This window comes from Artemia franciscana, unplaced genomic scaffold, assembly GCF_032884065.1.
Source record: "Artemia franciscana unplaced genomic scaffold, ASM3288406v1 PGA_scaffold_37, whole genome shotgun sequence".
NCBI classification, from domain to species: Eukaryota; Metazoa; Arthropoda; class Branchiopoda; order Anostraca; family Artemiidae; genus Artemia; species Artemia franciscana.
The window spans coordinates 235,794-254,206 of NW_027062675.1; the positions used below are offsets into that span (position 1 = coordinate 235,794).

Genomic DNA, 18,413 nt, shown 5'->3' on the forward strand with positions numbered 1-18,413 from the left:
AAGGAGCGACATTAAAACTTAAAACGAACAGAAATTACTCCGTATATGAAATGGGTTGTCCCCTCCGCAATCCCTCGCTCTTTACGCTAAAGCTTTTAATTGTATTAAAAAGCAGAATTGTGGCAAAGAGTCAAACTTTAGCGTAAAGAGCGAGGGATTGCGGAGGGGACAACCCATTTCATATACGGAGTAATTTCTGTTCGTTTTAAGTTTTAATGTCGCTCCTTACTTTCAGTTAAAAAAACTAGTTTTTTTTTTTATGTAATTTCTGAACGTTTTTGAATTAATGCATGTTTGATTTTGGCTCTCCACACATAAATTATTAAAATGAAATTTGCATATTAATTCCTTTTTTGTCTAAATGGCTTTCTCTTAGTTTTGATCAGACGATTTTGAGAAATGAGGGATGGGAAAGGAGGCCTAGTTGCCATGCAATTTTTCGGTTTACATAAAAAGGCAACTATAAATTTTTATTTTTAACGAATTTTTCTATTAGTAAAAAATATACGTAACTTAAGAATTATCTTACGTAACAAACTTTTATATTCTTTAATTTTTATTATGTATATGAGAGGGTTTGTACCCTCGTTAATACCTCGTTCTTTACACTAAATCGCAAGTTTTGTCCCAATTCTTTAAGAATGACCCCTGAATCAGAAAGGCCGTAGAATGAATAGTTGAAATTACTAAAAATACTATAGCATAAAGAGCGAGGTATTTATCTCCTCCTAAATACCTCGCTCTTTATGCTAAAGTATTTTTAGAACCCCTCACATGCGTAATAATCTCTGTTCGTTTTAAGTTTCAATGCTACTCTTTACTTTCAATTGAAAAAAAAATTTCCATGTTTACTTTTTCATTGTTTTTTTATAGTAATTTTAGAAAATCCTGCGCCCTTTTCATTGAATTTCCGTTCCCCCATGACACATTTCTCCATGGAAAGATCCTCCCACATAGCCCCCTCCCCTCAACCCCACCCCCAAAACCAAAAAAAAATCCCCTGAAACCGACTGTACACTTCCCAATAACCATTATTATATGTAAACACTGGTCGAAGTTTGTAAGTTGCAGCCCCACCCCCAGGGACTTTGGAGGAGTAAGTCATTCCCAAAGACATAGTTATTATGGTTTTTGACTATGCGGAACAAAATGGCTATCTCAAAATTTTGATCTGCTGACTTTGGAGAAAAAATGAGCGTGGGAGGGGGCCTAGGTGCCCTCCAATTTTTTTGGTCACTTAAAAAGGGCACTAGAACTTTTCATTTCCGTTAGAATGAGCCCTCTTGCGACATTCTAGGACTGCTCGGTCAATACGATGACCCCTGGGGAAAAGAAAAAAAAAAAAAAATAAATAAATAAACACGCACCCGTGATTTGTCTTCTGACAAAAAATACAAAATTCCACATTTTTGTAGATAGGAGCTTGAAACTTCTACAGTAGGGTTCTCTGATACGCTGAATCTGATGGTGTCATTTTCGTTAAGATCCTACGACTTTTAGGGGGTGTTTCCCCCTATTTTCTAAATAAGGCAAATTTTCTCAGGCCCGTAACTTTTGATGGGTAAGACTAAACTTGATGAAACCTATATATTTAAAATCAGCATTAAAATGCGATTCTTTTGATGTAGCTATTGATATCAAAATTCATTTTTTTAGAGTTTTGGTTACTATTGAGCCGGATCGCTCCTTACTACAGTTCGTTACCACGAACTGTTTGACTGATTTAGTTAACATTCTAAATTTTATCCTAGAAATTTTACGCTAAGATAAATTTATATTTTGAAAATTTTTTCCCAAGGAAAGATTGTTGAGCCTGCACTTTTCAAACACTTCGTGGCAAAGACATATATTTAAGGAGCGACGCGGCTCAGTAGTAACCGAAATAATAACCGAATTGATATGAATAGATATATCAAAAGAATCTACCTATTATGCTGATTTCGTATATAAGTTTAATTAATTTTTTTCTTACAAATTAAAGGCTACGAGCCTGAGAAAATATGCATGATTTTTGAAAAAAGAGGAAAACACCTCCTAAAAGTCATAGAATCTTATTGAAAATTACTCCTAACAGATTCAGCGTATCAGAAAAACCTACTGTAGAGGGTTTCAAGCTCCTATCTGCAAGAATATGGAATTTTATATATTTTGTCAGAAAAAAGATCACAGATGCGTACTTATTTGTTTGTTTGTTTGTTTTTTTGCTGTTTTTTCCCAGGGGTGAGCCTATCAACTCAGAGGTCTTAGAATATCGTGAGAGGGCTTATTGGAAAGGAAATTAAAAGTTCTAGTTAAAAAATTTTTGACAAAAAAGTTTAGAGAGTAACTAGGCCCCTCCCCGTCCTTTTTTCCCAAAATCGTCTGATGGAAATTTTGAGTTAGCTATTTTGTTCATCATAGTTGAAATGCCCAATAAATATGTGTTTGGATATAACATGAACCCCCACCCGTTAAATTTTCATGGGATTGAATTGTCTAGACTAGGGGATATTTTCATGGCCAGGGGGATTTCTTCGTGGATGTGGGTCCAGATTCCATGGCATTATTTAAAAGATGATAAGAAATTAAATAAAAACAAGTATTTCCAGCTGAAAGTAAGGAGAACATTATACTTAAAACGAAAAAAAAAATTCTTGAGTACATGAAGGGGATTGCCCCCTCCTCAACAGCTCGCTCTTTACGTTAAAGTTTGAATTTTGTCCCAATCGTTTAAAAACATCTCCTGAAACACTAAATTTGTTTGATTAGAACAATAAGAAGCTTTTTCAAAAATACTAAAAACTTTAGCTTAAAGAGCGAGATGTTGAGAGAGGGGTAATCCCCTTCGTATACGTAATAATTTCTTTTCGTTTTAAGTTTTAATGTTTGTCCTTACTTCCAGTTGAAAAAAAGTTGTTTTTTGTTTAATCTTTATTGAAAAGCGAGCAGTAATGCACAAAATTGCAAAAAATAGGTATTTTAAGAAAAACCATAAAAGTTGGCAGCAAGGTTGAAATCAATGCTAGAAAAGGGTGAAAAAAAGAAAATAATTTTTGAAAGTAGACATAATGTAAATAAAATTACTATGTAGCTGATTTTTCTAAAATGCTATCTTTTTCTACTCAAAACTAATGAAAACGTTAATTTTTTAGAACATAGTTGTAAGTTGAACATTTAACCTTTTGCCGTAGATCCGTTCATTGCGCATATTAATATGAAAGTTTCGAAACGATTCTGGAATTGACTTGCTTTTCTTACAATTTTCTGAAAACCACCGTGGGATTACTATGTTACCATGTTTTTTCATGAAATCAAAAAAATTACCCTTGGTCTTTTGCCACTTGTAGCTTAGACTTAAATTATTTCTTAGATCTTGCTTCCTTTCATTTATAAGTGAAATGAAAATAGATATAAATTTTAATCAAGACAGTAAATGAAATAGAAAAATGAAGTCCAAATATTTTGGGTTTTATACTATTGCCATGTTCTGTATTTTTCCCAAACAACAAATTTTTTTTGTGTATTTAGTTTCACACAGCTGTGCGAGAAATGTGGTTTAATTCCGTTTTTTAGGGCTATAATGAGAGAAGAGTTGAAATGGCCAGGATATGCTCTGCCGATAAAAGATGACAGAATATCTGTAAAAAAAAAACAAAAAAACATCAAGTGCCAAACTCATTATTTGTCAGCAATAATTTGTAATTTGTCAGCAATAGTTGTTTTTATTTATAGTTTGTTTTTTTTAGTTTTTATTTGACAGCAATAGTTGATGCTTGCCCGATTTGTGACAGTGGCATAAATGTTGTAAAAATGGTCACGAGAGCCAAAATAGTGAATAACGTATTGACCAACCAACTTTCGGGATAATTAAAGGAAATATCTACAATGGGAGCAAAGTTCATGCAGGATTTTGTAGATTGTTTTTGTAGATTGAAATGAAACTAGATATATTCAAACGTTCAATATATCTAATTTTGATATCATAGAATTGACCTTCAATTTGTCACATGCAAATAGCAAAGGATAATGGATGTTTCAACTAAGTGAGAGTGATGTGATATTCCTTGTGAGAAGAAGTCAACTAGATGCACATAATGATTGGAAGGAAGATCAAGTTCTTTAACTGTTTGCGTGGGCCATTTGATTTGGTTACTAAAATGAAATTTTGACAGTGGTGAAGTCAATAAGCTGAAATTCTCTTTAGAACTGTGAAACACTGATAACATGTACTTTCTTAAAAAAAAAAATTCGTGATCACCGTCTTAAGCAGCCTCGCAAAATAATTAAAGACATTTTACAGTCGATGACTCAAGCACGCTGTCATTTACGACGTGATATATCTGCTTCTTTTCATTTGCCTCAATTGGAAATGGTACGTGATACAGTTAAAGATATGTGTTTAACAGATATTGTATAGTGGCTTTATTCGTATCCAAACAAGCGGAATTAAACACTAAGATGAGGCAAAAAATTATGAACCTCGTGAAGTCGAAATGTTGTAAAGTCGTGTATTTCTACGACAGGAAACTAGCTGATAAAACTAATTAATAACTATAGCTGATAAAACTAATTAATAGGTTCCACTTATGTTGCTGGATTTTTTTTCTAGCAACCATTGGGAAATCTCTACTGATTACACTGTAATCAAGGTTATATTACTGAATAGTCAATCAATAGCATGTAGCACAGAAAGGACATGATAGTTCTTAATAGTGTGTCATTTTGTTTCATGGTTAAGAAAGTGATATGATATGTTGGCTTAATTACTTTATAATTCACATAGCTAAATTCGGACTTTTTTAAAATATGGGAATTCAGAAATATAAAAATCTGGTTGACAGATTTATTCATTCGAGGTTCATTGATAGTGGCAAGGAGACTTATTCTAACGCGTTCTTGCATGCAGGAATTGGGGTTTCAAATTTTTGTCAAGAGATCAATTTTATGAAGAATTGTACTCAATACAGTTTAATTTTTAAGTTTCACCAGAGTATATTAATTCTACCCGAATGCTTTTGAAAACTGGAATTTGTGGCATTGGCCTTTGAAATTGCAAAGTATAACCAGAAAAGCCTGCAGAAGGTCTTATCCACGAGTGTAATTTGCTATGGTGCAGGGGGGGGGGAGCAATGCTCCCTCCAGACCCCACTTTGACCCTCGCCCCGCCCCAGCTGAAATTTAATTTCTGCAAGAATCAGATCAAACCAAGATAAGCCTGTATAATTTGAGCATCCAGAGAAACGGGTCAGTTATCTTTAGTACATCTTTGCCCTCATGGTACTATATGGCTCATTTTTCATTGTCATTCCAGTTGAATTGTGAAAATTTGCTCCAGCTTTACCCTCCCCCCTCCTCCCTCCCTGGGTTTTGACGAAACTTTGTCACTGGTCTTAATAAAAATTGTTATTTTCTTCAATTTTAGTTGTAACATATTTAGCCATCGAAGGAAGGACTCCCCATCATGGGGAGTCCCATCATGAGGACTCCCCGTCATGGGGAGTCAGAGCGAGGTATTATGGTTTTAGAGAAAAGCTTTTTTCCATTTCTTTTTTTAAAAAGCAAATCTAGAAGCTGAATCAACAATAGAATGGGAGTGGGCAATTAATCTTTTCTCTCGTTTTAGATTTTTAATAGTTGCAGCTACTGTTCTGAGGTGCCAAGTTTCGAGTTACGATGGATTTATTTCAAGATTTTCTGTTCAGATGTGAATTTATTTTTTTACTCTGTCGTAGCTTATGAAGAGTTTATTGCTCTCCCTGCAAACAAAGGTGAAAGTAAGAAGCTACTAAAGGAAAATGTGTGAAGTTATGCTTCAAGTGAAGAAATTAAACAGAATATGGAATGACTGAAGTATATTTTTATTTACCTTTTTACAGCGCCATCTATTATACTAAATTCTAGATTTCAGTAATGTAGGCTGTTCTCATTTTGTTCTTTTTCATATTAGTAAATAAAAATTGTAACGATGTCATTTCTGTCTGACAGTGAGAACATCGAACGTGAGGTAAACTGCATGCCTAGGTACAAGAAAATTCGCCCTTAAGAACTTTCAAAGACATATTCAAATTATGTAAAAATAAAAAGAAAATACAATATGTATTTTAATCCTGAAAACGGCTTTAGTGAACTGTTATACCCCTCTTCTCTTGACAATTATTGGGTCAGTTTTGTCCATGTGTATATTTAAAAAGATTGCTAGACTGAGAATAGAGCATTCTCTAGAATGGACTAAAAAACAAATGCTATAAACAACTCATTGTAGCGCCAAGTCGTCCGAGTCCAACACATGTACGCACGATGCTATCCCAGTTTGAACGAAGCTTTGCGTTTTACCCCGGCCGTGCAGGTTCAACGTTCATTAAATCATTTTTATCACCTCTTTTGTTTCAGTGAGGAAAGTAACGATATTGTAAACACTTGGCGAACTTTTCTAATATACAAAGCATGAAAATGCACCTTCATAAGCCCCCAAATTTTGCTAATGAGTATTTCAGCGAATCCTTTTATGAGCCAATTACATATTCTAAGTATTGTCATTGACATATTTAGGGAAAATATTTTTTGGATTTCATTGAAGGCTTTCTATAGATGTAATGCATCCATCGAGATTTTATCTTTTTTCCTCAATTTTGAGGTTAATAATCCCCCTTGATGGCAATTTCGTGGTATCTACTTAAATAACTCAAGTGTTTCTTTTTATTGGTGTGGTTATTTTTTTATTTTTCTTGCTCCACTATAATCTTTTGTAGACGGTGGGTAAATAAATCTTTATTATTATTATAAGTGGATGTTAAAGTTTTCTTATTAATTTCTGTGTTACCTCGCAGCTGATAAAAATCACTTACAACTAATACTTATAAATAACTCAGTTTAATTCAATGAACAACTCTTTTTAACAAATACACAATATGACTACATTACATTTTTGGTGAATCATAAGAAAATGATTTCAAAAGTATTTCTTGGCTAATTTACAGTATACGATAGAGAGAGAGTAAAAAAAATTCAATTCCTCATTCAGTAATTTTTCCAAATCGGCATGCATCTATTAATCAGCATTCCTAGTCAATCAGTTGTGTTTAAAGTTTGTGATCTAGCTACCACCTAAGACATTTTCATTTGTATGTGTCATTTGTATAGTGTAATCCCAACCAGGCACGGAATCGTATTCAAGTGTAGGAAGACGGGAGGGTGGGGGATTTTAAGGCGACTCGGGGTATTAAACACTATTAAATATTATTGGAATAGCAATTTTGTTTTTAACGTTAATCTGTTGTAATTTCTTAAAGAGGAGATTTGATCCCCATGAAATCCAGGACGTCTAACCCTTGTCTTATGAGCTTGCAGGCTATTTTATAGTAACATCTTTGGTTTCTTCCATCGGGTGGATTCGCTCAATCCGCATTGACGGTTCTTTCATGTCAAAAATACAGAATAGGCTCAGACTATTTTTGTTGAAGATACGTGTTTCACACCTTCAAGTTTTATTCTTAAAATGAAGAAAGAGGCTCTCAAATTTCTCTTAGTCTAAAACTTCTTTCTAATTCAAAATTTTTTACGTAATTGCAAAGGTTTACCAAAGTTAGTAAAGTTTTACTTAAGCTGCATGTTTCAAAGTTTTTGACAGCTTATAGGAGAATTTCAGCTTATCGACAAAAAATCCAAATTCCTTGTGTAAACAATATAAGCAACTGAAAATATGAGCTTGTCTTCTATCTTATGAAGCTGTACATTTATTTTTTCTGATAGAAAATAAACTGATTACTGAACTTTAAAGTTTCCCTTTTTTGCGTTTGAAATTTATTTTCCGTGATCCCCTTTCATTAGTTACTGACATAAACGACCTAATGTCCATCATAGTAATATTTCAGGGGTTAATTATTGTTATTATAAAAAACGTTCTATTATTAGACTTCAAACCAAACATTTTGGGAGGGAGACAATTGCTGTCCTAACTTTTTTTTTAAATTTTGAAAGTCTATTTATTTTTTCTGGTGTTTTAGCCTTATTTAAATCTGAGTATGTATCTTTTCACAGATATTTTAAGCAATAATTGCAGAATAGAGGTGTGATATACATACTAGTGCCAGTGATAAAAGCAAGAACACTCTGTACAACGTCCTAGTACTCTGCCAAGATATCTTAAGTGTTGACGTGGCCTGTGCCAAAATTTTATTTGTGTGTTTCTCAAAGTGACTTGGCTTCATAAGCCCAAGTTTTAGAAGAGGATCGCACGTATACGAGCGGTTGATTCGCTCAAACGTCAACTGAACAACAACAACAATTTTGAAAAATGCCTTTTTGCTTTTTAATTGAAAATGTTGTCCTCCCAGATTTAGAAAATATGTTTTTATGCTTCTTTGTTTCAAAAACTTTAAGAAATTCTACCATCTACATTTTCGTGAATTGGTGGATTTGCTGCTGATTCTGGTACAATCAAATTACGAATGAACAAAGGACATTTTTTCATAGATATATTTTTCATTTTTTTATTATTCATATTTATTATTCATTATTATTTTCATTCTATATATTTATTTATATATTTATTTTTATTATTCATATTTATTATTTCATTATTCATAATTTTTCATTTTTCATAGATATATCGGTATTCTATTAGATATATTGGCTGCAAGTTAGACAAACATAAAAGCTTCACTGATTGTCATTGTCACCATTAAAGATCGAAGAAATCTTTGCTTATCCGTTTTCAAAGGGGGGGGGGGATTTACTTTCAGTCACACTTTGATCCCGTTGATCTTTACTATTCTGTTGATCTTTCTCTTTAAACAACTTGGCAATTGATTTTTAGCTATTATTTTAGGAATGTGAAAATACCAGGTGTTACCTTTAAACATGGCAACGGTGAAAATATACAATCTGTCCAAAAATAGGCGGCATATTACAATCCCTTATATTAGTCTTATTCGGTTTATATAGTTACCTAAGTTTACTAGCATAAAAGTCTACCTAAAATCATCCTTTTCTCAAGTCAAAACTAATTTCGTCTCAAAAGAATTTTCCCAATATTTTGAATATCGAAGACGGGTAATTGGTCCTTTTATTCTTATGTTCCTCTATTATTCTCAAACAGTTTTCCTGAATAAGTATTTTTTTTCAGTAATTTAAACTTTATATTTTATCTTAATAGATAGCGTCAACACCTGATTTTTTAACGAAGAATAGGAGCCAGGGAATTATAAAGCCTTTTTTTAGCACAAAATTTGGTGAACTAAACAAACTATTTACTTAAGCCCATTTTATGGACAACGTGAGAGTTGCTTGTTATGGTTAACCAAATTGAGAAAATGGAAACACCTAAATATGCTTTATGAAGATACACATTAAAAGAAATAAAGTGGCACCTGATAAAAATGCTCATTACTTAAAGGTGTATCATAAAAATGCTCATTACTTAAAAGTATATCATAAAAAGGCTCGTTACTTAAAAGTGTATCATAAAAATGCTCATTAGTTAAAAGTGTATCATAAAAATGATCGTTACTTTAAAGTCTCATAAAAATGCTTATTACATAAAAGTGTATCATAAGAATGCTCATTACTGAAAAGTGTATCATAAAAATGCTCATTATTTAAAAGTCTATCATAAAAATGCTCATTTCTTGAAAGTGTATCGTGATGCACGTTATGGTCTTTTGAGGGGTAGAATAATTCATTATTATACCAGAGATATATCAAATAAAGACAGAAGGGCAGTATTAGTTTGTCGAATCAAGGGGTTGTGTCACTCAATTTCGTTGGTTTGGTCCCAAAAGGGCTTTCAGTGAGTGATAAAACCACACTTATAAAACGGAATGAGTCGTTTTACACTTAGTATGACTAAATTGTTGAATAAGTTTAATGGTTGATAAAAAAAAGCTCTTTTTCCAATTTATGTAGTCCTTTCATTAATTTTTTGTTTAGTTTTTAGGACAATGGTTCTTGTATAAATATAAGTGTTGATTGAGTCCTCCTTTCCTATGCAAAGTGATCACCCTTTGTTCAACTTAGTCTTAAAAAAAAAAAAAAAAAAAAAAATCCAAAAAAGACCTAAAACAGTTTTGATAATTTTATCTTACTATTTTGGTCAGGTTTTGAGGCCATTTAGTCCATAATATACCCCTAAAATGCTGCCTCCCCCCCAAATAGTTAAGTTTTTATTAGGACAGAGGGCTACCAATACCTAAAAATTCCTTAAACATCTTAAAATGTTAGTTCTGAGCAGGGGTATTGGGAAATGTAAATATGTTTAACAATAACTAAAATTCAAATAAGTGAACTAAAAGCATACCAAGTATGTATATCGTCTCTGTTATGCTTATAGATCATATCTGACATTTTCAGACTTTTCAGGTAAAAGCCAAAAAGTGTTTTCTAAGCTATTCTCAAAAGGAACAAGTGGTAGAGTAATTTAGATCAAGAGGATGGAGGTGCAATTGAACATTCATCGCTTTACTGATGTTCGCTTTGAGCGAACAAAAGTTTTTGATAATTATTGGAAAAAATTGAAAACTTTTGGTACGATCTGTTTGTGTAACTGTGACGACATATATATTAAAATTATTCAGTATTCCGGAATTTACTTTTTTAAATCTTGAATTTTTAAGTAAGTGGATCATGGATACTGCTCAATTCCCAAAGACAGTCCTACATAGGGAAGTTTTGGGATAGCATATTGAGTTTACTAAATGTATAATACGCATGTATGTGTTTTTTTTTATCATTTGGATTTTCCTTACCTAGATCTTTTGTTGCGAAAAAATCACTTTATCGTTTTAAAATGAAATTTCTTTTCAATCCGTTAATTTTTGATTTTTTTTTTCAGGATAATAGCGTTCAATCATTGAAGATTCAATTGTGAACGAATATACAACCAAAAAAGAGCAGAGTGAAAGGAATTTTGTTTTGAAAATGAACGCTCAATTACTGGAAAACAGAGATCTTATATACGCCATTTCAATGTTGTCATACTAAGCCTACCAATAATAAATATATTTGATGCAAAGGCAGATCTAGAGCAAAATTGGGAGGGGCGAGTGTGACAAGGGCGCCAATAAGACATACTTATTTCAAAAAAGAGTAAAAAAATGAAGAAGAAAAAACGGAAAAAATCTTGGGGAGGATCAGTCCCTGATTTGGTGAAGCTTTTCCAGGCCAGGGCTCTGTGGTGATAGGTTGAGACCTGAACGAGGGCGCTCATTGCGTACGTCTGAGAATATCACAAATTTGCCGCGTAGCAAGGAGTAATATCCAATTTCATCGCTGAACCCGTGATATCATTTGATTTTTGTTCCGCCGTCTGAAACTAATAACTTAAAATAGCCTTTTTTAACTTACATCCATATAAAATTTAAACAACATAAAGCATGGTTTTTAGTACAATCTCTGAATAAGGAACTGCTTGGGACTGAAGACTAGTAAATGTACGTTCTGATATGAGTCGATTTTTTTGGACACAATTTTAGATAAATGTTCGAAACATTTATTTTATTCCAAGAAATTTTCTATTGAGATGGTGAGAATTTCACTTTCTGTAAGATGTATAGGCCATAATTCAAAGAGTAACACCTCTTGGTCCGTTTTGCTTGACAAAAGTTGCCGTCTTTCGCTAAATTTAGCAGAAGTCTACCATGTTGGCGCAGCTATGATAAATTACTGTGCAAAGTTAGGAAGAAATGTGTTCTGCTTTCGGCTATCAAGTGTTACATATATAAAACCACCCGAGAACAAAGTGCAACGACTAAACTGTCACTACAGGAGTTGGATGTGGGCAAATATAAATAAGTCAATAAATAGTACGAAAAGGAGACGCACTAAACCCCTTGGTATTTGTGTCTGAATGCCTTCACCAGTAATCAGCATCAAGAGGTTAAAGTGTCTAAAATAATATGAATAATAGATAAATAATATGTATAATATATAAAACAAACTAAATAATTGTAAAAACATATATTTAAAAAAGCCTGCTCTTTGTCTAATGAATGTGCTAACCTTTTTTATTGATTTCTTATTGAAAACCAAACCTCAAATATGTGCATAAAAATTTGAGCAAAAGTGAGGGAATCTGCATTTTTTAGAACATAAAGTCTCAAAATGTTGAAAGTTGATCCGAAAAAGGATTTTCTTCTCGGAGATTGCACGAAGTAATATTTCTTATTTGTGTTTTCTTAAGGTTCTGTGCTAGATCCATGAAGATTACTTGCATTGGGAAAGGGGGAATTTGATTTGTTTAGAATCTAGAAACTAAACAACAGGCGGAGCATGTGAAAAAATATGGGGGGAGGAACTTTAGTATACTTTAAATACGTATTTTGCTGTGCACCCACAAATGAAAGGGTTGCTTCTCCCCTCCAGGTTGCAAGATTGTTCATGTAATTTCTCATGTCAATATAGTTTGCTCATTCTTTGCACTTTCTTTAAAAAATTCTTCCCCGAAGAGAATTTTTGATTCTACGTCAAATCAAAACGAAATGTTTGGTTTCCCAAGTATTTACTGGTATTTGCAGACTGGCAATCGTAATTTTCAGGAAAATTGGTCATTTCAAGCCTTCTTTAAATGGTGTTTGGTTTAAGAAAATAATATTAGCCCAGTTAAAATGTATATTTTGCAAATAATTAACATAAATAAAGAGAGGTGAAAAATAAAGCATATAGAGACACTAAACCAAAAACATGGTAAAGATGCGACGGCAATACTTTTCAGAGGCAAGTTTAATATCTTTTATAGAAAAAAAATACCTGCATTATGCGCGCCATCTAAAAATATTAGAATTTTTTCCCTCTGCTCTTTTAAAATCTTTAACAAAATATTTCGCGGAAATTTCACAGGAAGAACAGATGCAATATTTTGAGTCCTATTTAACTGGCTAAGTAGGCAAATTTACTAATTCTATTCTCAAGTTGACTTTCGTGTTGTGTTTCAAACTTTTAAGGGGATTAGTAGTAGTAGAGGATTAGGCGAGTAGTAGTAGAGAGTGGAAACGAAAAACAATTTTCAAGCATACCTTTAGAAACGGCATGAAATTTTGTAAGGCCTTAGACTGGGTTAGAGAAATGTCTCTGCATTCTCAAAACAACGAAGGGGTAGGATAAAATACCATTCCCTTTTTTAATATTTATAGTTACACTTCTTTAGGCTCGGAAGTTTACAGGTTCTCCTTTCACAATTTCTCACTTCTTATGAATAGCATTATTCAAAATTCTAACTCCTGACTGGACAAACGTGTTCGTTTGAATTTCTAAACTGTGGCATAGAAGGAAATAAAATTGTATCTAAAAAGTAATCTATTGAGGCTTTTTGGAGGCCTCAAAATGAACTCAGTCCTAGCTGAGTTCAAATTTATAAAAATTAATTTACTTTCCAAAAGACACGCAAACTGAAATCAAGTTCCATCATTTCTGAAATGACCATAATTGGAAGGTTCTATTTAGAAGGCCTGGGGACGGTTTTATGGGAGCTTCAATGGATGAAAAACCGGCACTTATCAATACGAGAAGCATTTAAAGGTGGTGAATATGCCTGGCTCATAACTATTAGAAACAATAAAAACTTAAAATAAGATTAAGTCGATTAGTTTAATAGAACAGGAAGTGCTATAATAATATCCCTCCTCCAGCTAAATAAATTTGCTTATAGAATCCTCAGAGCTGGACTCATATCCTAAAAAATTAAATAATGCTTTTGGGGCGGAAGACATGAAATTGTATTTATCCACAGTACCTCTCAATTTTAGGGGTTTTTCTGAACTTACAACGTAGTTTGACATAGAAAATCTTATATAGAAGTCAAGGTATACATTTAATTGGCCTATTAACTTGTCAGGCTAGGAAGATGATGCCAAAAAGCTTTCTTCTCTATGAAAGTTTCTTTCATTGAGAAGGTTTTAATTTTAGTGTTTATCATTCTTTTTCTAACAACATTTCCTAGTATCAATATCACACATTTTTAATGATTTTTTTAATAGTTAAAAACAGTATTCATTATAAAATAGAAATAGGGAAAGTAGTATAGTATACCTAGGTACTTAAATGATATAGTCTACCCACTACCGCTCAAGTTGTTCATAGATTGACGCACTATAAACCGGTTTCTTTCGCTAGCTTCTTTACCTTAGTGTGAGAAATGTTAAAATGAATGCGTAATATATAGTTTGGGCTATATATTTACACATTAGGGGAGGTGAGGACAAAGTATTTGGACATTGTGAAGTCAGAAAACAATTCTTACTTCATAATAATTGTAGCTAACATATTTTGCATGCAAATATGTAGCCTAAGTTTTTTTCCAAAGTATTATATTTTTATCATACTTAGGTATATATTATTAGGGAGAATAATATGGAGAATAATTGCAGTTTTTTGTCAGCTTACCCTTTCAGTAATAATTTTTTTTCTCTGTAGGACAGTTCTGTAAGGTAAATTTAAAGTTCAGATCCGGTGCAGAGTAAAAACCTTTCTTCTGCTTACCCTTGAGTATATATTAAAAATAGCTTTTCATAGAAAAAAATAGCTCAATTTAGTTTAAAAGGCAATTTAGGTTAAAAAAAATCTAAGCAACAGAAAGTATAAAATCTGGATTTCCTGCAAGGAATAATTTATTACATCTCAGCTTCATCTTGAAGTTCTGAATTACTCTTTCATACCCCTCTTTTTAGCTTCAATCGATCCTAAAACAAAAATAAAACATTAATTTTTCATTATTTGCCTTAAGGCAAAGTTTTAAGTATTATTTGCCTTAAACAAAATGGGAAAACTTCCAACACTATCCTACTAATATTGCTGAAACTGTTTAGGGCTAATTGTTCCTCTTGAAGGGCATATTGGCTTATCTCCCATAGGGCACGGGGCTGCCAATCCTTGGGACTTCCTTAAAAGATCTTGAAATTTTAGTCCTGAGCAGGGATGTTAGGAAAACTAAAATTGTATATACATTGTCACTGTTATGCCTAAAGGTCATATCTATCATTTTCACACTTTTCAAGTATAATCCCAAAATTTTTTCCTAAGCTGTTCTCAAAGGGACAGTTGGTAGTGTAATTTAGATCAGGGGGATTGAGGTGCAATTGAACATTTACTGCTTTACGCTTGGAGCGCAGCTCAGTAAGCGTTTTTTTTTTTTATTTCAAAAAATTGAAAACTTCAGGTACGATCTTTTTGTGTAGTCGTGACAACATATATATTAAAATTATTCAGTGTTCCGGGACTTTGTTTTAATCTCGAATTTCTCGTAAGAGGATAATAAATAATGCTCGATTCGCAGAGAAAACGCTACGTAAGAAAGTTTTTGTATAGCATATTGCGTTTACTAAATGTACATTACAAAGGGATGTATTTAATAATCTTTAGTATCCTGGCATCGATTTTTATTCATTCAGGTTTTCCTTGCATTGATCTCGGGTATTGCTAGATATTTTCAGTGGTATTCCTCAAGACAAAAGTTTCAGTTTTCAATTCTATGTTTTTGTCGTGTTGGCTGTAAGGATAAAGTAAAAAGCAATTTTTTTTATTACTTAAGTCAACCGAGTGGTTTTTTATGCGATTCATATATAAGACCACCAGGCTCTTGCGGAGAAAATTTTCAGAGCGGGGGGTGGGGGTAATAATAAAAAGGAAATCTCTTTGATATTTTGAACAAGAACAGCCTAAATCAGAAAAGTCTTGGATTTTGGCAGTGATTGTTCAACCCATGTTCAGATATACTTGGATGGATTTTTTCTCAGTTTTAGAAACGAGAATTCCAATTATTTCATAAATTCACTTTAAGTCATAATATTTAACCTGTCTATTCTATTTACTTTTTAAGACATTTTAGCATAAAAGGAACGTCCAGAAAATATTTGTAAATATTCAATATATTAAATATTCTTCATATAACAGTGGTCCCTCTGTACTTGCCCTCTTCTTACCGATGCTTTCTGTTCAGTGGCCTGATTAGACATCTAGGTAATTCTTTCATCAGGATAGTAGTACTAGAAGGATGTAAATTTGAATTATAAGTTGTTGTTTTTTTCATTTAGATTTGAGAAGCTCACTGAGTCAAAATGGAATCATCCAATGTGTATTCATGCAGGATCAGTAATTGGAGCTGCACAAGGATATAACTTTGAATCATATTTTTCTTTTTTCAGACTCTGGGCCATCAATTATCAATGCATCAAGTCAAAACTAGGTAAAATTAAGTTAGGTTAGGTAATTTAGATAAATTAATGTTCTAAGGCATATGCCTGTGTTTTTGCTGTGTTTTATTATTTAAGATATTCAGATTTTGATCGAGAACGTCATTATTCATTTATTTTCGTACTAGTTGTGTGTTTTTTTTTGTACTAGTTGTGTTTTGTTTTTTTTTATTGTCATTTTGTCTTTTACCATCAAATTTTCCTTGACTCAAGTTCTATAGATACACTCGCAATGGAATATTAAACATGTTGGACAGAAACAGAAGAATAAAGGAATGCCCTGAAAGATTTCAGAATGAAAAAGATAAGTTTGACATCGTCATCACCTGCGAAGAACGAGTTTATGATCAAGTAATAGAATGTGAGTCTCCTGTTTAATTTAAAGTTCATTCTTTGGCTCTATTTTCGATGGTGCACCTATAGTTTAATCGTGCTCCGTCCCAGTCATAATTCCTGAGTACAGCCATACGCTAAACACAAGTGTCGGTTTTATTGATTTACGAATAGATAAATATATAAAAAGAGAAGATTCGATTTAATCTTTTAAGATTCTAAAAGCTGAAAATCTTAAGTAAAAATTTAAAAAGAATACATCTTTAATAAAAAAGAAATAAATAATAATTATATAAGTATATATAAAAAGAGAAATAATAATAAATATATAAAAAGAGTAGATTCGATTTTAATCTTTTAAGATTCTAAAAGATTAAAATCCTAAATAAAAATTTAAAATAATACATCTTTAATAAAAAAAGGAATAAATAATAAGTATATAAGTATATATAAAAAAAGAAATAATAATAAATATATAAAAAGAGTAGATTCGATTTTAATCTTTTAAGATTCTAAAAGATTGAAATCATAAATAAAAATTTAAAAAGAATACATCTTTAATGAAAAAAAGAAATAAATAATAAGTATATAAGTATATATAAAAAGAGAAATAATAATAAATATATTAAAAGAGTAGATTCGATTTTAATCTTTTAAGATTCTAAAAGATTAAAATCCTAAATAAAAATTTAAAAAGAATACATCTTTAATAAAAAAAAGAAATAAATAATAAGTATATATAAAAAAGGAATAATAATAAATATATAAAAAGAGTAGATTCGATTTTAATCTTTTAAGATTCTAAAAGATTAAAATCCTCAATAAAAATTAAAAAGAATACATCTTTAGTAAAAAAAGAAATAAATAATAAGTATATAATTATATATATAAAAAAAGAAATAATACTAAATATATAAAAAGAGTAAATTCGATTTTAATCTTTTAAGATTCTAAAAGATTAAAATCCTAAATAAAAATTTGAAAAGAATACATCTCAAATAAAAAAAAAATAATAAGTATATAAGTATACATAAAAAAGAAATAATAACAAATGTATAAAAAGAGTAGATTCGATTTTAATCTTTAAGGTTCTAAAAGATAAAATCATAAATAAAAATTTAAAAAGAATACATCTTTAATAAAAAAAAGAAATAAATAATAAGTATATAAGTATACATAAAAAAGAAATAATAATAAATATATAAAAAGAGTAGATTCGATTTTAATCTTTAAGGTTCTAAAAGATTAAATCATAAATAAAAATTTAAAAAGAATATATCTTTAATAAAAGAAAGAAGTAAATAATAAGTTGAGGTCAATCATGTAACTATAAATAACCGGCAGTTGACTGATGATGGCCATGATGTTTAGTTTTGAAAATTTCGTGTAAAGGGCAATATTTTCGTGCTGTTATCGTTCACCAACTGAGCTGCTGAAATCGTTGCCCAAAAAAGCTATGTGTGCAGGGCCCTTTAGTTATTTCAATACATAAATTTCTAGTGTAATGTCACGTTTTTGTTCAGCGCTGCCACGTTGAACGGAGAAAATAAATAAGCAAAGATAATCAGCATTCTCTGAAAACATTTTTCGTCCTTTAAATTTTCGACATTAGCAATCTGTTGAATTCTACAGAAATCTACACCTTTAGAGGAATGCTGGACATTCTTGAGGTGTTTGGTGTCAGGTTGTTCTTTTGCTGCTGTTTTTTCCGCTTTGCTCTTCTTAAATTTAGTACCTGTTATTACTAAAATCTGCATAACCGTAGACTTTGTGCAATGTTTTTTTTGCTGAATTTGCATAAACAGCTGGTTCATAATGCAAATTTCATAACCTAAGTAAATCAATAAAGCATCTCTCTTTCCCTCTTTACGCTAAGGTTTCCTAAGTGCATCACTAGCCTTATTGAAAGTGTTTTTCAGTGCA

The 18,413-nt window shown here is 31.7% G+C and overlaps 1 protein-coding gene and 1 long non-coding RNA gene across 2 annotated transcripts in view; both read left to right on the forward strand.

The window, feature by feature from the left end:
* Positions 1-18,413, forward strand: part of LOC136041759 (RNA polymerase II subunit A C-terminal domain phosphatase SSU72-like) — a 38,066-nt gene that overhangs the window by 8,444 nt on the left and 11,209 nt on the right. The window contains exon 3 of the mRNA XM_065726518.1: positions 16,379-16,518. Within this exon, the coding sequence (XP_065582590.1) occupies positions 16,379-16,518 (140 nt within the window). The remainder of the gene's footprint in view (positions 1-16,378; positions 16,519-18,413) is intronic.
* LOC136041760 (uncharacterized) lies at positions 1,360-10,987 on the forward strand. The gene is made up of 2 exons (XR_010621101.1): positions 1,360-5,829; positions 10,808-10,987. It is a non-coding gene; the product is annotated as an uncharacterized LOC136041760 (long non-coding RNA).